We start from the raw sequence: 21,872 nt of genomic DNA, 5'->3' as shown, positions 1-21,872 counted from the left end.
TGCTTCCGTGCTGCCCCACCGACCTTGTGCACACTTGTGAGCCCTCGTGCAACAGGGGGCCGGGCCTGGTGTGCACTCACGCATCCTTCTCCTTGCTGTCCGTGGTTGGGAATCCTGCTTTGTGGTTTTGCAAAGCCGTGCGGCCTTGGGCATGGTGGCGTGTGATTGTGTATGGTTGTGCATCCCTGTGCATGGCTGTGCATCCCTGTGCATCTTTCTCCATGGTTGTGCATCCTTGTGCACGGTTGTGCATGGCTGTGCATCCTTCTCCATGATTGTGCATCCCTGTGCATGGCTGTGCATTGCTGTGCATCCTTGTGCATCCTTCTCCATGGTTGTGCATCCTTGTGCATGGTTGTGCAGGGCTGTGCATCCTTCTCCATAGCTGTGCTTGACTGCACGGCCTTCTTTGCGCTTGTGCAAAGCTATGCGGCCTTGCACACGGTGGTGCATGGTTGTGCATCCTTCTCCATGCTTTCCACAGTTGTGTGTCCTTCGTGGTTGTGCAAAGCTATGCGGCCTTGGGCACAGTGCTGCACGGTTGTTTACGGCTGTGCATCCTTGTGCATGGTTGTGCACTCTTCTCCATAGTTGTGCTTGGTTGCATGTCCGTGTCCGTGTTCGTGCAAAGCCCTGTGGCCTTGGGTGTGGTGCTGCAGTGTTGTGCATCCCTATGCATGGCTGTGCACCCTTCTCCATGGTTGTGCTTGCTTGCATGGCCTTGTTCATGCTTGTGCAAAGTCATGTGGCCTTGTGCATGCCTGTGCAGGGTTGCAATCCGTGTTACACACTCACGCATCCTTCTCCATGGTTGTGCAAACTCCTGCATCCCTGTGCATGGCTGTGCATGGTTGCACATCCGTATCTATGGTGGTGCACCCTCACGCCCCCTTTTCCATGGTTGTGCAAAATCATGCGGCCTTGCGCGTGGTGGTGCAAACTCATCCGTTGTTGTGAATGGTGGTGCATGGCCACCCATGGTTGTGTAACCTTGTGCGTGGTTGTGCACTGTTGTCTGTGCTTGGCCACAGTTACACTTCCTCATCCATGGTTGTACAACCATGTGCAGCCTTGTGCACGGTTGCACATCTATAGTGGTGCACGCTCATGCATCCTTCTCCACAGTTGTGCAAACGTATCCAACATTTCCATGGTTGTGCATAGTTGTGCGTGGCCGTGCATCCATCTCCATTGCTGTGCATCCTTGTTTGTGGTTGTGCAAACTCCTGCATCCTTGTGCATCACTCCGCACCCACAGCTGTGCACGGCTGCACACCCCCACGCACACTCACTCTCCCTCATGCATCCCTGCACACTCGTGCATCTCCAGGCATGCTCACGTAGCTGTGCAACCTCACACTCACGCACTTACACACATTTGCACACACGCTCACACGTTGTTCTTCACTTTTGCACGTGCTCACCCACTGCACTCCCAGAAGTGCTTGCACACGCGTGTGCACCAACAGAGCCGTGCACGCCGCTCCCAGGGTGTTTATTTACAGCCGAGCAGCGCAGATCCGAAACGGTGATGGGGGGGTGGGGGGGTGGGGAATGCCACCCCTGTCCTATACACCTATGTACAGCAGCACTATCTACAGCACGGACCCCCGGGATGGGGGAGACAACAGCAGTGCCCCACGGGAAGCGGGTTCCAAGTCGGGACCCCACGCTGTGACCAGGGGGAGTGGCAGTGGGGGGGGACCCGTGGGGTCCCCGTGTCCCCAACACGGCAGCAGCACGGGTGGCAGTTGGGGATGGGGCACTATCCTGGTGGCACAGCACACGTCCCCAGTTCTGTGCCATGCAGCAGAGGTGGCATTTGGGGACAGGGCTCTGTCCTGGGTCATGTCCCCAACCTTGTCCCATGCAGCAGGGGTGGCATACGGGGACAGAACCCCATCCTGGTGGCACAGTACATGTCCCCAAACCTGCACCAAGCAGCAGAGGTGGCATCTGGGGACAGAGTCCTGGTGGCACAGCATGTATCCCCAACTTCATGCCAAGCAGAGAGTGGCATCTAGGGACAGGACCCCATCCTGGTGGCACAGAGCGTGTCCCCAACCCTGTTCCAAGCAGCAGAGGTGGCACCTGGGGACAGGAACCCAGCAAAGTGCACATCCCCAACCTCACACCAGCAGCATGGGTGGCATTTGGGGACAGAACCCCACCCTGGTGTCATGGCACATGTCCTCATCCCTGCACCAAGCAGCAGGGGTGGCATCTGGGGACAGAGTCCAAGCGGCACAGCATGCGTCCCAGCTGCAGTGCATTTGGGGACAGGACCCCCTCCTGGTGGAACAGCACATGTCCCCAGTCCTGAGCCATGCAGCAGAGGTGGCACTTTGGGGCCAGAGTCCTGGTGCACAGTGTATGTCCCCAACATTGTCCCAAGCAGCAGAGGTGGCATTTGGAGACAGAGTCCATTCTTGGTGGCACACACACGTCCCCAGCCCGGTGCCAGCAGCGAGGGTGCCATGTGGGGACAGTCCTGGTGCACGGCACATATCCCAGAGGTGGTGCCAGCACCGAGGGCGGCATTTGGGGACGGAGCCCCATCCTGATGGCACGGCGCGTGTCCCCAACCTCGTGCCAGCACCAGGGGTGGGTGACACGCGGGGTCAGAGCGCACAGCACACGTCCCAGACGCGGTGCGTTTGGGGACAGAACTCCCATCCCCACGACACAGTGCACGTCCCCAACCTCACACCGGCACCAGGGGTGATGTTGGGGGATGGAATGCAGCAGCACCACGCCGGGGCGGCAGGGAGGGGACGGCGGGCTGTCGATGTCCCCCCCCTCGGCCCCGTGTCCCCCCTCACACCAGGTGCCCGCGCCCATTGATGTAGATGCCATTGGTGCTGGGCCGTGCCTGCAGCATGCCGTTCTCCTGCACAAAGTGCGTCATTGCCTGCTTGATGGGGTTGTCCCCACCGTCCTCCTCCTCCTCCTTCACCTCTTTGCCCTCCAGGGACGGGGACAGCAGTGGGGACACGGGGACCTCGGTCTGCGTCTCGATCTCCCGCACCGTGGAGAGGGTGGAGTAGCTGCGGCCCTCAGCCTCTTCACTCTGCAGGGACACGTGGCCACCCCGTGTCACCCCATGTCCCCACTGTCACCCTAACCCCAACTCCAACTCCCAGCCCCATGGGTGCCCCAACCCCCCTCCATATGGACACCCCAACACCCCCCCCCATGGGCATCCAGTTCTCATAGTAACCCCAACACTTAACCCCACGAGCACCCCAACTCCATCCATATGGACAACCCAATCCCCATCCCCAGACACCCCGATACCCAGCCCCCCATGTACCCCAATGCTCAGCCCCATGGTCACCACACTACCCAGCATGCCATGCACCCCGATCCCCACTCCCACAGTAACTCCAATCCTGATCCATGTGAGCACCCCAATCCCCACCCATTTGGGCACCCCAACTTCCCTCCATATGAGCACCCCAACCCCTGTCCCCATAGTATCCCCCACCCCACGGACACCCCAATACTCAGTCCTTCCTGAACACCCCAATGCACGAGGGTGTGGTGCACAAGTGTGCAAGGCGCACACACCAGGAAGGGATGGACACGGGGACGCACACCAGGGATGTTCTGAACCCCGAACGCGGAGCTCACCATAGCAGAGCAGATGCTGGTGCCACGCAGGCTGTCCCCACGCAGGCTGTCCCCACGCAGGCTGCCCTGCCGGCTCTCTGTGCGGAGCTGCAGCGTCTCCTCCAGCTGCAGAGCCGCACTGTCAGAACCCCGGGGGCAGCCACAGCCCCCCCATGTGATCCCCAGTGCCTGACGTATCAGGCATCCCCACACCCAGCTCCCCACATACTGCAGTGCTCGGCCCCATGGCCACCCAATACCCATCCCCATGGTGCCCTGATTCCCAGCCCCATGGCAACTCGATATTCAGCCCCATGGGCACCAATCCCATCTCCACAGCACCCCAACTCCTATCCCTGGAGGACCTTAATATCCAGCCCCATGGGAAAGCCAGTCTCCATCCTCAGAGCACCCTAATATCCAGAACCATGGATACACCAGTCCCCATGCCAACAGAACCCCAATTCCCCATCCTCATGGCATTCTAATATTCAGCCCCATGGGATCCGCAATTCCCATCCCCGTGGCACCCCAGTATACAGCCCCATTGGTACCCCAATCCCTACCCCCACAGCACTCCAGTTCCTGTCCACATGAGAACCCCAACCCCCATCCCCATGGCACCCCAATATCCAGCCCCATGGGAATTCCAATTCCCCTCCCCATGGACTCCAATTCCCATCCCAAAGCACCCTAATATCGAGCCCCATAGCACACCAATCCCCATCCCCTTGGCACTCCAATGCTCAGTACCTCATGGATACCCCAACCCCCATCTCCTCAGACACTCCAATTCCCATCCTCACGGCACCCCAAAATCCAGTTCACCATAAGTATCCCAATCCCCATCCCCTTGCCTCCTCCCCGGAGACCCCCAGCACCCCTCAGCCCGTCACCCACCTGGGTGCGCGTGTCGGTGCTGTGACTGGAGTGCAGACGGCGGATGGAGTTCTCCCGTGTGAGCGTCAGCTCCTCCTCACTGTGGGGCCACACCTCAGTGAGGGCCCACCACGGGGTCCGTGGGGTCCCACCATGGGGTCTTTGGGGTCCAAGGGGTCTCACCATAGGGGTCTACGGTTTCCACCATGGGTACATGGGGTCTATGGGTTCCATGGGGTCTGTGGGGGTCCCACCATAGGATCCATAGGGTCTATGGGGTCCTTGGGGTCCAACCATGGGTTCCATGGGGCTCCACCACGGGGTGGTCCATGGTGTCTATGAGGTCCCACCTTGGGGTCCCACTGTGGGGTCCTTGGGGTCCATAGGATTCCACCATGGGGTCACGTCTTGGACTCCTACCATGGAGTCCCATCATGGGGTCTATGGGGTCCATGGGGTCCCACCATGGGGTCCTTGTGGTCCGTGAGTTCTCACCATGGGATAGATGGGGTTTATAGGATTCCACCATGGGGCCCGTGGGGTCTACAGGGTCCTTGGGGTCCATGTGGTCCTATCATATGGTCCCATCATGGGTTCCCACCATGCAGTCCATGGGGTTCCACCATGGGGTCTATGGGGTCCATGGGGTCCCACCATGGTGTCCATGGGGTCCCACCATGGGGTCCCACCGTGGGGTCCTTCATGTCCATGGGATTCCACCTTGGGGTCCCACCTTGGGGTCCCACCATGGGATCATGGGGTCCCATCCACGCCCATCCCACCCCACGCCCAGCTCTTACTACTTCTCAGAGATGCGCTTGGTCTTGCGCTTGTGATAGAGGGTCATGACGACGACGACGATGACGAGGACGCAGAGCAGCACGGCGGCAATGACGCCCACCACCACCACCGAGGCCGACACCAGGTCCACCCTCCGCACCTCGTCCTCTGCGGGGACAGCGTGGGGCAGTGAGCAGGGGGAGAGGGATGAGGGGGGATGGGAATGGGGGGATGAGGGCATGGATGGGGGGGTGGGGGGTTGGGGGGATGAAGAGAGGGGAGGAGGGGGGGAGAGGGAGGAGGAGGGAGGAGGAGAGGGAGGGCGAGAGGAAAGGGTTTAGGGAAGGAAGGATGAAGGAAGAGAGGGAGAGAGAGATGGAGGAGTGAAGAGAGGAAAGGAGGGAAGGATGGAAGGAGGGAGGGAGGGAGGGAGAGATGGAAGGGATAGAGAGAGGAAGTGAAGGATGGAGGGAGGGAGAGAGGGGGGGAAGGAATGGGGTGGGAAATGGATGGAGGAATGAGTACAGCAATGGACAAACGGATGAGCACATGGATGGAGGGGCAGACAGATGGACCGACAGGTGGAGAGGCGGATGGACAGAGGTGGCAGGACGGAAAGACAGACAGAAGGGTGAGCAGAGAGCTGAGCAGACAGAAGGGCAGAAGAATGGATGAGTACATGCATGAGTGGAAGGAGCGGTGGATGAGTGGACAGATGAGTAGACATGGGTGGATGAGCAGACGGGTGAGTGGACGGGTGGGCGGGGAGGGAGGGTGAGGGGTGGGTGGGGCAGAGAAGGGCTGGTGGGTGGGGGGGCAAAGGGATGGGTGGGTGTGGCGGGGAGATGGATGGATGGGAGATGGGGGGTTGGATGGGGGGTGGATGGGAGGATGGGAGGATGGATTGGGGGGATGGGTGAGGGGATGGATGGAGGGATAGGGATGGATGGATGGATGGATGGATGATGGATGGATGGATGGAAAGATGGATGGGGTGTGGATGGGGGGTTGGATGGGGGACGGGGGGATGGATGAGAGGATGGGGGGATGGATGGGGGGGTGAAGGGATGGACATAAAACCTGTGGGGAAAGGAACAGAGAGACAGACAGATGGAGCACAGCCTCGGAAAGGATGCGGCAGAAGGCTGCACCGACGACGGACGGACGGACGGACAGACCGAGCCGCCCAGGCGCCCACCTGCCGCCCTGCTCTTGATGCTGACGTTGGCCCTCGCCTCCTTGGCCGCCACGCGGTTGGCCACGCGGCACACGTAATCCCCGGCATCGGCGGCGGCGAGCGGGCGCTGGAAGAGCAGCGTGTCCCCCTTCACCCGCACGCCGGCGGGCAGCGGGGCGTCGAGCCTGCGGGGGCACACGGTGAGCCACGACGTGCCCGGGCGGCACCGCGCCGCTGCCGGCATCAAAGCCCGGCGCCGTTCCCACGGCGGTGACGCCCCACAACCGGTCGGTGTAGGACTTGCCTGGGCACGGCCAGACCTGCGGTGCAGCGCCGAGCCGGGGGTGGCACCGGCACCGCGCCGGCACGGCCGGGTGGGACGTGGAGGGTTGGGAGGGGATGGGAAGGGGGAGTGGGGACGGCAGTGGGACACGACGGGGACGTGGATGGGGGGACGCTGACACGGACAAGGGGACGCGGGGACAGCGAGAGGAAGTGATGGGGACGCGGATAGGGGACGGGGACGCAGATGAGGGGACGTGACGGGGATGGGGGACGTGGATGGGGACAGAGGACATGGGCGCAGCGACGGGACGTGGGGACAACTGGAGGACATTAGAGATGGGGGACAAGGGGATGTGGACGGGAGGACGTTGACACAGACGTGGGGATGTGGGCACAGCAAGGGGATGTGACAGGGACAGGGACATGAGGACATGGAAACAGCATGGGGCTGTGGACGGGGGCAGGGGGCATGGGGACAGCGAGGGGACAGGGATGGGGAAAATGGAACAAAGAAAGGACACAGCAGGAATATGGGAACGGGACACAGTGGGGCCGCTGGGGTGCACAGGAGATGCAGTGGGAAGGGGACGGGGATGGGGACAGGGGTGGGGATGGGGACAGAGCCACACCGTGTCCAGTTGTAGGTGGGTGGGGGGTTGCCGTCCCCCAGGCAGGTGAGCGCAGCCCCCTCCATGCCCTCCGCCCACTCCTCTGTGTGCCCCAGCACCGACACATCAGACAGGTCTGCGGGGACAGCATGGGGACGTCAGGGGACGGGCGGGATGAGGTGACACTGCCTGACACGCGTCCCCCAGCCCCATGTGACCCACATCCCCAGGGTCCCCCAAGGCTTCTCCATCCCCAACGTCCCCATTGCCCCCCATGTCTCCCATTTCCCCCGTGCCCTACGTGTCCCTCAACAACACCCATGTCCCCAGCGTCCCCCAAATCTCCCATGCCCACTATGCCCCTCAACTGCTCCCTCAGTGTCGCCATGCCCCTAATGTCCCCACATCTCCATAGCCCAATGTCCCCATGTCCCCAATGTCTTCCATGCCCCCAACATTCCCCATGCCCATGTGTTCCTCAACAACACCCATGTCCCCAGTGCCCTCCATGCTCCCGTATCTCCTTGTCTCCAACATCTCCATGCCCTCAGTGTCCCCCAGCAACTCCCACATTCTCCATGTCCCCATGTCCCCAATGCTCTCCACATCTCCATGTCCCCACTGCCCCCCACTCCCCCCAGTGCCCTCCATGCCCCCCATAGTCCCTTTGTCCCCAGCATTCCCCATGGTACCCCAGCACCCCTCATGTCCCTGTGTCCCCAATGCCCTCCAGGTCCCCCATGGTCCCCTTGTCCTCAACTTCCTCCATGGTCCCTCTGTGCCCCCTCATGTCCCCATGTCCCCAGTCCCTCCATGTCCCCACATCCCCAATGCCCTCCACGTCCTCATATGGTCTCAGTGTCCCCAGTGTCCCCCCACGGTCCCCAGTGCCCCCCATATTCCCGTGCCCCCAATGCCCTCCATGTCCCCCCACGGTCCCAGGGTCCCCAGCATCCCCCACGGTTCCCCACTGCCCCCCATGTCTCCATTTCCCCAGTCCCCCCATGTCCCCACATCCTCAATGTCCTCCACTCCCCCCAACACCCTCCACTCCCTGCACAGTCCCAATGTCCCCAACATCCCTCCACGGTCCCCCAGCGTCCCCACGTCCCCAGTGCCCTCACTCCCCCCATCACCCTCCACATCCCCCAAGGTCCCAATGTCCCCAACGTCCCCCCACAGACCCCCGGTGCCCCCACATCCCGGCGTCCCCCGTGCCGCACAGGCGACGCTCAGCTGGTGGGTGATCCTCTTCTCGTGGCGCAGCCCCGGATGTGCCACCACGCAGGTCAGGCTCTTCCCATTCATGCTGCGCCCCGGCACCACGAAGAACTCGCTGGTGACGGAGGCCGAGTGGTCGTGCTGGGACTGCCGCGTGGTGTTGGCGCCGCGCACCTCCGTCTCCCAGTGCACCGTGGGCACCGGGTTGCCCTCCGCCGTGCACGAGGCCGCCAGCGTCCGGCCCTGCCCCTCCTCCAGCGCCGGTCCCGGGTTCAGGATGGGCAGCGGCGGCACTGCAGTGCCCACCACCACCGTGACCCCACGGCCGTCACCCAACATCCATCACTCCGTGCCCATCGCCGCGCTGCCCAACATCCCATCGTCGCCCCACGTCCCTGTGCCCATTTTTCCATCATCCCATGACCCCGCATTCATCATGATCGCATTCCACAACTTCCCCATCAGCCCGCACTCAATATCCCACTATTCACCAACCCACGATCCCGTTCCCATCACTACCCCATCATCCCATCACCCCACACCCACCACCCCATCACTGCCCATCACTCCATCACAGATCATGACCCCATTGCCCATCACCCCACACCCACCATCCTATGACCTCATTTCCCATCATAACCCCATCGTCCACCACTCCCTCACTCCTCTGCCCATCATCCTATCACCCCCACATCCACCACAGCCCCATCACCACCACCCCATTCCCATCACATCCCATTGCCCATAACCCCACACCCGCAATCCCACGACCCCATTGGCCATCACCCCATCAACCCACATCCCTCACAAACCCCATCACCCACCACCCCATCACCCCACACCCACCATCCCATCACCCCATTTCCCATCACGACCCCATTGCCCAATCATTCCACATCCCTCACAACCCCATCGGCCACCACCCCATCACCCCATTCCCATCATGATCCCATTGCCCATAACCCCACACCCACCATCCCACGACCCCATTCCTATCATGATCCTATTGCCCACCATCCCATCACCCCACACCCACCATCACCCCAATCCCATCACAACCCCATCACCCACGGCCCCATCACTCCAACACCCCATCATTACCCCATCACCCCCCATCCCATCACCCCATTCCCATCACGATCCCATTGCCCACCACCCCGTCACCCCACACCCACCACTGCCCCATGACCCACCGCCCCATCACCCCCCACCCCCCACCCGCCATCCCATCACCCCAACACCCCATCGTTACCCCATCACCCACCACCCCATTCCCAACACCGCCCCACCGCCCATCACCCCATCACCCCACGCTCCCCGTCCCCCACCATCCCACCACCTCCCCTCGCCCCCCCGCTCACTCACCCAACACCCTCAGTGCCACCCTCCCCTCGAAGCTTCCCAGCGGGAAGGTGATGAGGTGACACTCGTAGTCCCCCTCGTCCCCTTGCACGGCGTTGCGCAGCACGATGCCTCCGTCCTCCAGCGCCCCGTCCCCCCTCCGCCGCACTCTCCCCACGTAGGCGTCCTGCACGTGCTCGCCGTGCCGCAGATCCAGCACCGCCACCTCCACGCTGCGCCCCGACGCGCCGCGCTTCAGCCAGGTCACCTGCACCACCTGCTCCCCCTCCTGCGCCCGGTACCGGCACGGCAGCACCGCGTCCTGGCCCAGCACCGCCGTCACGCTGCGCTGCACCTCCACCACGCCGCCGTCGCAACCTGCGGGCAGGGGGAGCAAAGATGGGCACCGATGTGAGCGGTGCATCACCGGGCGCCATTCTGCACCGTGGTGCGTGGCTGTGCACGCTTGGTGCATGCGTGGTGCGTGATTTTGCATGGTTGTGCATGGTTGTGCACGCCTCCTCACGGTTGTGCATGCTTGGTGCATGCGTGGTGCGTGATTTTGCATGGTTGTGCGTGCTTGGTGCACGCTTTGCGTGTTCTTTGTCCATGGCTGCACATGCTTGGTGTGTGATTTTGCATCGTTATGTGTGGTTGCTTGTGCACGGTGCATGATTTTGCAAGGCCGTGCATGGTTGTGCACACCTCCTCACGGTTGTGCATGCTTGGTGCATGCGTGGTGCATGATTTTGCATCATTATGTGTGGCTGTGCATGCTCAGTGCATGCTTTGTGCACGACTTTGCATCATTACGCATGGCTGTGCACACTTAGTGCACACTTCTTCATGATTGTGCATGCTCAGTGCACACTTTGCACAGCCTTTGTGCATGACTCTGCATGCTTGTGCATGGTTGTGCACATTATGCGTGGTTATACATGCTTTCTGCATGCTTTGTGCATTCTTTGTGCACAGTTTTGCATCATTATGCATGGTTCTACATGCTTGGTACATGCTTCGTGGGTCAATTTTGCACAATATTGCTTGACTGTGCATGACTCTTCATAGTTGGCCACAATTGTGCATGCTTGGTGCACACTTTGCACATCCTTTGTGCATGGTTTTGCATGATTGCACATGCTCAGTGCACGAGTTCTGCATGATTTTGCATCATTATGTATGATTGTGCACACTTGCTGCACAATTTGCACGTCCTTTATGCACAATTTTCATGGTTGTGCAAGATTGTGCATGCCTCTTCATGTTTGTGCATGTTTGTGCAAGGTTGGTGCACACTTTGCACATCCTTTGTACACAATTTTGCACAGCTGTGCACGATTATGCACGTCAATTCACGGTTGTGCACAACTACACACGCTTGGTGCACACTCCATGGTTGTGAACAATTGCGCACGCCCCGTTCACGCATCACGCATCCTTTGCACGTGATTGTGCACAGATCTGCATGCTATCTCTATGATAGTGCATCCTATTTACAGACTTGTGTGCACTTGTGCACATTTGTGCACGCTCTGTGCACACTTTGCACGTCCTTTGTGCACACCTTTGCATCACTCTGGATGCATTCTGCATGAGTGTGCATGCTAAGGGCACACTTCATGATTGTGTGTGCTTGTGCATGCTCCATGCAGATTTTGCACACTTCCAGCCTGTCTAGTGCATGCTTGTGCATGGTTCTTCATGATGGTGCACTTGTACAAGCTGGTGCACACTTTCTGCACAGCTCATGCATGGCTTTTGCACAGCGTGCACATTTTGGTGCCGTCGTGCATTTTTCTGCATGATTTTGCACAATTTCACACACTTGTGCACAGCTGATGCAAGCTTTCTGCACGGTTTTGCATTAGTGCACACTTATGCATGCTTGTGCAAGCTGTGTGCGTGTTCCATGCACATTCATGCGTCGTTTTGCACACTTTGTGCTTGTGCACACTTTGCACACCTGGCTTTGCACACATCCACTCCCTTGGGGTAAAAGGGGTTGAATCTGCACCCACCGTGTGACACACTCACCCTGTGACACACTCACACTCCCCCCTTGCACACTCACCCTCCATCCCCGCACTGGCAGCGCCCGCTCGTCCCCACAAATCATCCCTTAATGACCCTTTGGATTAATTAACCGCTACAGCCCCAAACCCCCCCGGCTTCAGTGGCCCCAAATTCTGCTCTGTGCCACATCACTCCCACTTTTATCCCAAACCCCCATCCTGTGCCTCACTTTCCCCAAACCTGACCTCAAATTCCATATTGGTGTCTCATTTTCCTCCATATTTCACCCCAAATCCCATTCCTGAGCCCCAATTTCCCCAAATCTGACCCCAAACCCCACTCCCATACCTCAGTTTCCTCAATCTAACCCCAAATCCCTCCTCTTTGCATCAGTTTCCCCCAATTCTGACCCCAAAATCAGATTCCTCTGCCTCAGTTTGTTTCCCCAAACCCCCACTGCCCTGCCTCAGTTACCCCAAATTTCACCCCTAAGTCCATTCCTGAGCCTCAATTTTCCCCAATCTCACCCCAAATTCCTCCTCTACACCTCAGTTGCCCCAAACCTGATCCCAAATCCCACTCCTGTGCCCCAGTTTTCCCAAACCCGATAGCAAACCTCACCTCCATGCCTCAATTTCCCCCAATCTCAGCCCAAATCCTCCCTCTGTGCCTCACCTTCCTCTGTTCTGACTCAGAATCCCACATCCGTGTCTCATTTTCCCCCAGTTTCACCTGAAATCCCATTCCTGAATCCCATTATCCCCAAAGCTGACCCCAAACCCCACTCCCATGCCTCATTTTCCCCTAATCTAACCCCAAATCCCCCTCTCACCCTAATTTCCCCAATTCTGACTCTAAATCAGGTTCCTATGCCTGAGTTTCTCAAAACCTGACACCAAATCCCCCCACTGTGCCACATTTCCCCAATTCTGACCCCAAATCCCACCTCTGTGCCTCCTTTTCTCCCAAATTTCACCCCAAATCTCACTCCTATTCCCCAGTTTCCCCAAACCTGATCCCAAATCCCACCCTGTGCCTCAATTTCCCCAATTCTGACTCCATAGCCCAACTGTGTGCCTCAGTTTCCCCAAACCCGACCTCAAATCTCATATCTGTGCCTCACTTTCCCTCAGTTTCACCCAAATCCCACTCCAGAGCCCCGGTTCCCAAAATCTGACCCCACACCCCACTCCCACGCCTCAGTTTCCCTCATTCTCACCCCAAATCCTCCCTCTGTGCCTCACTTTCCCCCATTCTGACCCTAAATTCCATCTCTGTTCTCAGTTTCCCCAAAAGGACCCCAAATCCCACTTCTCGCCCCATTTCCCATCTTTGTGCCTCAGTTTCCCCCAATCTCTCCCCAAATCCTCCCCTCCCCCCCGCCCTCAGTTTCCCCATTCCCATCCTTCACCCCAACGGTATTTGGGGGTTTCGGGGTGGGGGTCTCCGCCGTGGGGTCGCGGGGCCGTGGGGGGGGGAGGAGGGGGTGGGGTTGGCATTGGGCCCCACGCCGCGGGGCGTCCCCACCCAATAGGGCCGAGCGCGTGGGAACGGGGCCGGAACCGGCTCGACCGGCTCGGGGGGGTCACCGCCTCAGCGCCGCCGCGAGTGGAGGAGGAGGAGGAGGAGGAGGGCCCGGGGGGGTCCCCGTGGGGTCCCCGTGGGGCGGTCACGCGGCTGTGCAGCGCGGCCGGCCGGGTGGGCTGCGAGACCCCACGCGTGTCCGAGGGGCGGCGGCGAGGAGAGGGAGGGATGGAAGGCTGTAAGAAACCCCCCGAGCCGTATCGTTGGTGCCCCCTCCGCGGTCACGCGTGGGGCAGACATCGAGGGGTGCTCGCGGTGTACCCCCCACGTCCACTCGTATCCTCTCCCCCACGGAGGCTGCCCCGTTCCCACGCTGTCGGTCCACTCCCCCCACACCTCCGCCCCGCGACCCCAACTGGGTCGCTCCCATCCCCCCACATCCACTCGCGTCCCCCTCCTCTCCCCCACCCCACGCCTCGCAGTGTCCCCTCGGTGCCACGCGTTCCGGTCCCACGGTGCCCCACGCCCCGAGACGACTGGGGACTTTTCGCGGGAGGGACACGCGCGGCCGTGGGGAACCAAGGGCACGGACCCACAGACACAGGTGATGCCACGTCTCGCAGTGTCCCCATGCCCCACTCTCACAGTGTGCCGTCGTCCCCCCACGATGCGGTCGGACACGAGTGTCCGCGGGCACCCACGGATACAGACGGACGCGCAGACCCACGGATACAGACGGAGCCACGCCTCCCCGCGCCCCTCTCTCGCAGTGTCCCCCAGCCACCTCGAGACACGTGGGGGGGACACGCGTGGCCGAGGGGACTCGCGCTCAGAGCCTCGCGGACCCACGGACGCGCAGGTCGGACCCACGCGCACAGGTGCGCAGCGCCGCAGGTGCACAATCGCCCCTCACGCGCTCGTTCCCACGCGTGCCCCCCTCCCACGCCCCCCCCGCTCCCTCGCGTGTCCCGCACTCCCCGTTCCCCCGCTCTCCCGGTGCCGGTATCGCTCCCGGTTTCTCCTTACCGGTGAGGAGGAGGAGGAGGAGGCTGAAGGCGGCCGCCCCGGGCCGCGTCCCGCGTGGGGCCATGCGGACACGGCTGGGCTCAGGGCGCTGCTCGTATCCCGCTCAGCACCATACGGGCCGAACCGGGCCGCGGCGGGGGGGAGGGGGTGGCGGCTCCGGGGCAGTGCGGCGGTGCTGAGCCGCGGGGAACCGGGACGGGACGGAGGGGGCGTGGCTAAAGGAAGGGGCGTGGCTTAAGGGGGAGTGGCCTCAGGGTGGGGCCGGGCGGGGCGGACCGGTCCGGCAGGTCCGGGCGGGGCGGGGTGAGGGCGCGGCCTTAAAAGGGCGATGGCGGCTGAGGGAGGGGTGGGGCCCACCTGGGGGATGCGGTCCGATTCTGTGCCCCATCCCTGGGGATGAGGGGGAGGTCCGGTGTCCCGCACGATGGTACAGAGCGGACTCCACGCAATCCCGCTCCGGGATCCCGTGCGCCATCCTCACGGGTTTTTCCCGTAGGTCGTTTCTGTATGTTACCCCCATTAGTTATCCCCATAGGTTATCCCCAAAGGTTGTCCCTATAGGATGTTCCTATCGGTTGTCCCTATAGGTAATTTGTGTCCAGTATGCCCCAGTGTCTCCCCCTTGCTCCCCACCCATCCTCCCCAAACAGGAGCCAGGCTGGAACTCCACAAAAGTCCCATTTTTCACCCAAATCTTATAGGACGCAGTACCAGACGGGCTGGGTGGGAACGGCAGTTTATTAACATAACAAAACTTGGGAGAGGGGTGGGAAAACGCGAGGAGGGGGCAAAGTGTTGGGCAGGGTCAGGCTGCAACTCAGTGCCGCAATGACCACACAACCACACTCCTGTGGGTCTTTTGGGGGGGAGGAGGAGCAGGGCGTAGGTCCCAGAACCCCTCAGCCTCCCCCAGTTTCGGAGCTCTCTGGGGACTGATCCTTAGCGGCGGCACAGAGGTGGAAGAGCCCTGCGAGGGAGGGGGAGGATGAGAAGTTGGCACGGGGACCCTCCCCTGAGTGACAGCCCCACCCATGGGGGCCTTCAACAGAGAGCAGGCGCATCACAGCAGTGGCACAGCTGAGAACAGACACAACTCATCACAGCAGTGGCACAACTGAGAGCAGACACAACTCATCACAGCACTGGCACAGCTGACAACAGACACAACTCATCACAGCAATGGCACAGCTGAGAACAGACACAACTCATCACAGCAGTGGCACAGCTGAGAACAGACACAACTCATCACAGCACTGGCACAGCTGACAACAGACACAACTCATCACAGCAATGGCACAGCTGAGAACAGACACAACTCATCACAGCACTGGCACAGCTGACAACAGACACAACTCATCACAGCAATGGCACAGCTGAGAACAGACACAACTCATCACAGCACTGGCACAGCTGACAACAGACACAACTCATCACAGCACTGGCACAGCTGACAACAGACACAACTCATCACAGCAATGGCACAGCTGAGAACAGACACAACTCATCACAGCAAGCGGCTCAGCTCAGCGCAGCTGGGACTGCACACAACTCATCACAACGGTGACACGGCACAGCTGAGGCCCTGCACAGCTGAGACCCTGCACAGCTGAGACCCTGCACAGCTCAGCGCAGCAGTGACTCCCCCCACCCTTCCATACCTGCAGAGCCGATGAGGACGACGCCGACCCAGCCCAGGATGTAAGACCAGGAGAAGCGCCAGGCGGTGCCCCGTGCCCCCGCCGTGCACACTGCCAGCCCCAGCAGTGCCAGCACACCTGCGAGGAGACAGCAAGCGTGGTGCCAAGCTCAGTGCTGCACTGACGCAGCACAGCTCAGGGCAGCAGTGACGCAGGCACTTCACTGCAGCAGAGAACGGGCAGCTCACAGCAGCAGCGACGCAGCTCCGGGTGTCGGCTCACCCCCTGCCCCCACGTACCGCCCAGCAGCATGGTGATCCCAGCCGTGCGTGCGCGCGCCCTCCATGCAGCGCCGCCGGTGGCCGACAGCCCCACGGCGAAACCGACAGCAGCAGCCAGCGAGGCCAGCAGCATCAGCGCCCGCGTGGCGTCCCAAAGCACTGCGGGGGCAGAGAATGGGGACATGAGAACGGACCGCACACAGCTCGGGGTGGCTGAGGCCGCGCACAACTCATCGCAACAGTGGCACGGGTCGTGGAGGCAGAGACAGTGTGCGCGTGGGAATGCAGAGGTCAGGCACAGCTCGTGGCAGCAGTGACACAGCGCAGCTGAAACCACGCACAGATCATCACAGCAATGATCCAACCCAACACAGCACAGCTGAGACGGCACACAATTAAATGCAGCAGTAACAGAGCCCAACACAGCCGAGGCCACACACAACTCATCACAGCAGTGACCCAACACCGCACAGCGCAGCTGAGGCCGCGCACAGCTCGTGCCGTTGGTGGCGGTGTCGCTCCGTACCGGGCGGTCCAGGGGGCGTCCCGCAGTGCCCCCCCGCGGTGCAGAGCCGCCACAGTCCGATCGCGTCCCCTTGTCCCCGCGGGCGCAGCCAGAAGTCGGTGGCGGTGGCGGTGAGCAGCGCGCACAGCCCGCTGGCCGCGCACAGCAGCCCCCCCGCAGCCATCCGCCCCTGCGGGCGGCAGCGCGGCCACGGAGTCAACAGCCCCCCAAAAACCATGGGGACATGGGGGGGGGGGAGGGGACGCGGGGATGGCGGTGTGGGGCGGCAGTGGGGGGCGGCTGGGGACTTTCTTGGGGACATGGGGACACCCGGGGGTGGGATGTGGAAGAGGGCTTGGGGACGTATGGGGACATCTCCAAGGATGGGAATGCACAGGGAAGGGACACTGGGGACAAATCGCAGTGACAGCTCAGGGACATGGGGACACCCATGGGTGGGATCCGGAAGGGGGGTTGGGGACATGTGGGGACATCACTGGGGATATGGGGACGTGTGGGGATGACAACGCAATGGGGACATTTGGAGACGCGTGGGAACATCTCTGGGCACAGGGAAGGCACCCGGGGGCGGCACGCAGTGGGGACGATGAGGACAACCGTGGGGACAGCGATGGGGCCGTGAGAACACACGGGGGTGGGACATGGGAGGGGCACTGGGGACATTTGGGGACATTGCTGGAGATGGGGGTGGCAGGGGAGTGGGGTCACCAAAGTGACACTATGGGGGGTGAGGGGAACAGAGGGGTCGCTCACCTTCAGCGTCCGCTGGCAGAGTGTCCCTCTGTCCCTCTGTCCGTCTGTACCGCCGGGTGACACGGAGGGGACATCGGGCCCCGCGCACGTGGCGCTGCCATTGTGTGGGGCACAAAGCCGGGAAGGATCCGGGCGCTGACAGCGCCAAAGCCGCCCCCACCCGAGGGGACAATGAGGGAAAGGGGGGGGAAGAGGGGAGTGGCACTGCGGTCCCCCCCATAGCATGGGGACACCACTGCCACGGGGGGGAGGAGGTGGCACACGGGGGGCACGGGGCCACACGGAGAGGTGACACTGGGGACACAGATAAGCACGCTCACATGTGCACACTCGTGGCACACACACACACCATGCCTACACGCTCACATCTTCACACACACCTACATGGATCCTTGTGCACACGTGTGTCTATCCACACGCACAACCACACACGTGTGCACGCTCACACACGTGCATACACACACGAGCACACACGCACATATGTGCGCACACCGATGCACACGCATACACACACATGTGCACATTCACACGCAAACACATCACACGCACAGGGGGAGGGTGGGGGGCAGGAGGAGGAGGAGGAGCGAGGGAGGGGTGAGGCTGAAGGCAGCACCTGTGGAGACCCCGGAGCAGGGGGGGCTGCAGGGGGCACCTGTGGGGGACATGGGGGCACTCAGCGCCTGCCTACGGCCCCATAGACTCCAGAGTGCCATCAGGGCTGTGTCCCCACGGCCCCACAGAGCCAATGTTGGGCTGTGGGGCCCCCACCCCATAGCTCTGACACCACCATGAGGGGCTTCCACCCCCCCAGCCCCACTGACCCAACACTGTGGTGAGGGGTTCCTGTGATCCCATATCCCCAGCGCTGGGGTGAAGGGCCCCCACCAGCCCAACACCACAGACCCCATACCACAATGATCCCATAAAGACCCTTCTGCGATCCCACAGAGACAATGCTGGGATGAAGGGCCCCCACCCCATAGACCTGACCCCACAGGATGGGGCTCCCATGTCCCTGTAGACACTGTATGGAGGTGAACGGCTCCAACCCCATAGATCTGACCCCATAGCATGGGGCTCCTGTGTTCCCATATCCCCATAGACCCAATGTTGGGGTGAAGGGCCACAAGCCCCCCAACGCCACAGACCCAAACCCACAGTAAGGAGTCCCTACCATAGATCTGATCCCATAGTGAGGGACTCCCATGATCCCATGTTTCCATAGACCCAATGCTGAGATGAAGAGCCCCCACCCCACAGATCTGACACCACCATGAGGGGCTCCCACCACCCCAACCCCATAGATCCAACACCGAGGTGAGGGGTTCCCGTGGTCCCATTTCCCCATAGACCCCATGTTGGAGTGAGGGCACCGACCCCCTCAGCCCCACAGACCCTATACCACAGTGGGGGGATGACACAGTCCCATTGACCCAATATTGGGACAAAAGGCCCTCCCACAACCCCCCGCTCCCCCACTCCATAGACCCCAATGTTGGGATGAAGGGCCCCCACCCCACAGACCCCACCGCCCAGAGCATGGCTCCCATGTCCCCATGGACCCAACATTGGCATGGGGGCCCCCGCACCCCCCCCAGCCCCACAGCGACGTGTCCCCCCCGTCCTCTCACCCCACAGCCGCAGTGTCACCCCCCCGCAGGCGCAGTCATCATTCCCCAGCAGCACGCAGCTGTAGGTCCCCCCATCCCCATCCTGCAGACCCCACAGCAGCAGGGTCCCCTCGGGACCCCCCAGCCTGGCCCGGCCCCGATATGTGGGGCTGCAGCTGGGGGGGGGCACGCGGCCCTGGCTGCACACCAGGACCCCCCCAAAGTGCCACTGCACAGCCAGGAGTGGTCCCAGGTGGATGTCCCCATAAGGACACCGCAGGGTGACAGAGGTGCCCAAAGTGCCGTTGGTTTCCACGTGGCCTCGGTGGGGGCTCCGGCACGCACTGCAGCCCCCCCCCGACTCGGTGTGGACACCTGGGGACAATGGGGACTGTCACCGCCATGGACGCCCCTATTGAGATTGTCACCTTTGTCATCAACCCCCATAAGGCATTGTCACCCACCATGGGGGGGAGGACACAACGGGACATGTCCCCACGTCCCTTTCATATCCACCCATGCTCCCCATATCCCCACACGTCCCCCATATCCCTCCAAGTCCCCTCATGTCCACCCCATATTCTCCCATGCCCACCCCATATACTCCCACGCCCTCCCATATCCCCTCGTGCCCCCCCAGTCCTCCCCCATTTCCCCTCACATCTCCCCCCACAGCCCCTCCCATATCCCTCTGTGCCCCCCTGTAACCCCCATGTCCTCCCCAAATCCTCCCATGCTCTCCCATATCTCCCCATGTTCTCCCCCACGTCCCCTCACGCCCCCCCATATCCCCCCAATGTCCCTCCACGACCCCCATATCCTCCTATATCCCTCCATGTCCCCTCACGCCCCTCCCGTGTCGTGTCCCCCCCAGGACCCACCGGGCGGTTGTAGGGCCGGGCTCAGCCCGAGGGGCAGCAGCAGCAGCGCCCACATCGCGGGCCGCTCCGGGGGGGGCGGGGGGCGGGGACGGGGGGGGGGAAGGCATCGGCTGGGGGGGTTGGGGGGCAGAGCCCGGACGGGGCGGGGTGGGAAATAGGGCGGGGGAGAGAAATGGAAGGGGAAGGGCGTGGGGGGCACAGAGGGACTTCAAGTGGGGTCGCCCCCTCCCCCCCCGATGCTGTGCAGTGGGGGGAGCGGATACCCGGGGACCTGGGGACAAATGGGACCCCGGGGACAGACCCCGACGTGGGCACAAGTCTGAGCCGGGGGACAAACCTCGACGTGGGACAGAGCGCGACATGGGGACCTTCCCTCAGGTGGAGAGAAATCCGACCCCGGGGACAAACGACAAACTCGGTCATGGGGACCGACCCCGACATCCCCTGATTGGGGTCCGACCCCGACGCGGGGACATTCCCGCAGCGGATGCTGTCGTGTCGTGTCGTGTCCCGTCCCGCCCCCCCCTCCGCGATGACGTGGCGGCTCTCGGCCCTTTCTTTGCTCCCCGCGGCCCCAAACAAACTCCCGTTGCTCAGCACCGCTCCCCCCGTCGGTGTCCCCTCCCTGTCCCCAAAGGCCCCGGGGAGGAGGGGGGGGGGGAACGAACGCTCCATGGGAAAGTGCGCCTGGAGAAGGGGGGGGTTATGGGGAGGGGAGGCTTGTTGAACTGGGGGGGGGGGGTGGTGGGGTAGGATTATGGTGGGGGGAGGGTAATTGGGGGGGGTTACTGGGGTGGGGGGATTATTAGAGGGGGTTTAATTAGAATGGGGGGTAATTAGGGTGGAGGAAGTTATTGGGGTGGGGAGTTAATTTGGGTGGGGCGTTGTGGGGTGAGGGGGTTATTAGAATGGGAAGTTATTAAAGGGGGTTTAATTACTTTGGAGGTTTTATTGAGGTGAAGGGGTTTAATGGGGTGGGATGTTGTGTGGTGGGGGATTTATTGGAGGTGTTATAGGGTGAGGGGGTTTACTGGGCAGCGGGTGGTTGGGGTGAGGGGGTACATGGGAATGGAGTTTCAATTAGAGTGGGTTAATAATTAGAGTGGGAGTGAGAGTGTGATTAGAACAGAGGAGGTTATTAAAGGGGGTTTTATTGGGGTGGGGGTTCTTGGGGTGGAGTTTGCTGCCACCTGTTGAACACAATATGATACTGGGATCGTTTTTAATGGATTTTTAGGGTCAGGGCTATCACAATCATTTTAGGGTCATTAGGACTACGATTAACGTTACTTTTAGGGTTAAGATTGCGGTTACTTGTAACGACTGCTTTTCGGATTCGATATTCATGAATGAAGCGCAACACCTGAGCAACGCAGAGGAAGGCAATGCGAATAACAGGGCAAGGAAAAGAGAACGCATGGGGAAAGCGAGAGGGAAAGGACAGACTGACGGTCCGCGAGCGGAATGCTCGCCCGCCCCTGGATGGTCAGTAGAAATTTCTGCCCTTTTTATGTCTACGAGCGCTTGGGAGTCACTCTTCGGAGGACTAAGCACAATAGAGATTGGAGGACTGGCTGCGCAGAGCGGTTAGAGCGAAGCGCCCCCACACTTCCGGATTCCGAACGCATGCGTGTTAGCGCCTGGAGGACCTTTAACCATAGAGACGGGCGGCGCAGAGCGGGGACAGTGGAACGCCCCCGCTGCAGTTCCGCGCTTTG

At 61.3% G+C, this 21,872-nt stretch overlaps 2 protein-coding genes across 4 annotated transcripts; both read right to left on the bottom strand.

Moving 5' to 3' along the window:
• Window positions 1-1,442: 1,442 nt before the first annotated feature.
• NECTIN4 (nectin cell adhesion molecule 4) lies at window positions 1,443-20,215 on the bottom strand. 2 transcript variants are annotated; one of them, XM_085209756.1, is made up of 9 exons: window positions 20,155-20,215; window positions 9,928-10,281; window positions 8,565-8,855; window positions 7,363-7,477; window positions 6,470-6,633; window positions 5,292-5,439; window positions 4,513-4,591; window positions 3,634-3,738; window positions 1,443-3,070 (listed from the first exon to the last, which is right to left on the bottom strand). In XM_085209756.1, the coding sequence occupies exons 1-9, from the start codon at window positions 20,207-20,209 to the stop codon at window positions 2,819-2,821; spliced, it is 1,563 nt and encodes a 520-aa protein (XP_085065882.1). In that variant the 5' UTR covers window positions 20,210-20,215; the 3' UTR covers window positions 1,443-2,818. The 2 variants fall into 2 exon arrangements, with proteins under 2 accessions (XP_085065882.1, XP_085065881.1); XM_085209755.1 differs by lacking the exon at window positions 20,155-20,215 and adding an exon at window positions 14,467-14,696.
• Window positions 15,187-19,160, bottom strand: LOC104916892 (lens fiber membrane intrinsic protein). 2 transcript variants are annotated; one of them, XM_085209764.1, is made up of 5 exons: window positions 17,664-19,155; window positions 16,911-17,079; window positions 16,403-16,543; window positions 16,125-16,241; window positions 15,187-15,433 (listed from the first exon to the last, which is right to left on the bottom strand). In XM_085209764.1, the coding sequence occupies exons 1-5, from the start codon at window positions 17,886-17,888 to the stop codon at window positions 15,366-15,368; spliced, it is 720 nt and encodes a 239-aa protein (XP_085065890.1). In that variant the 5' UTR covers window positions 17,889-19,155; the 3' UTR covers window positions 15,187-15,365. The 2 variants fall into 2 exon arrangements, with proteins under 2 accessions (XP_085065890.1, XP_085065891.1); XM_085209765.1 differs by lacking the exon at window positions 16,403-16,543 and having other exon boundaries at window positions 17,664-19,160.
• Window positions 20,216-21,872: the final 1,657 nt, after the last annotated feature.

The sequence above is a fragment of the Meleagris gallopavo genome, chromosome 27, assembly GCF_905368555.1.
Source record: "Meleagris gallopavo chromosome 27, MGAL_WU_HG_1.1, whole genome shotgun sequence".
NCBI classification, from domain to species: domain Eukaryota; kingdom Metazoa; phylum Chordata; class Aves; order Galliformes; family Phasianidae; genus Meleagris; species Meleagris gallopavo.
Note: the sequence above shows the minus strand (reverse complement) of the source record. Positions and strands in the feature narration are given on the sequence as shown.

Bases quoted from the DNA above. Each gene is read 5' to 3' on its own strand.
- NECTIN4 (XM_085209755.1), bottom strand. From the start codon at position 14,530: ATGGCCCCACGCGGGACGCGGCCCGGGGCGGCCGCCTTCAGCCTCCTC. The intron at 10,282-14,466 runs GTAAGGAGAAAC...CCCTGCCCGCAG, and splicing joins CCTCCTCCTCCTCCTCACCG to GTTGCGACGGCGGCGTGGTG. The intron at 8,856-9,927 runs GTGAGTGAGCGG...TGGGCACTGCAG, and splicing joins GGTGGCACTGAGGGTGTTGG to TGCCGCCGCTGCCCATCCTG.
- LOC104916892 (XM_085209764.1), bottom strand. From the start codon at position 17,888: ATGCTATGGGGGGGACCGCAGTGCCACTCCCCTCTTCCCCCCCCTTTC. The intron at 16,544-16,910 runs GTACGGAGCGAC...CTGCCCCCGCAG, and splicing joins GACGCCCCCTGGACCGCCCG to TGCTTTGGGACGCCACGCGG. The intron at 16,242-16,402 runs GTACGTGGGGGC...GTCTCCTCGCAG, and splicing joins GATCACCATGCTGCTGGGCG to GTGTGCTGGCACTGCTGGGG.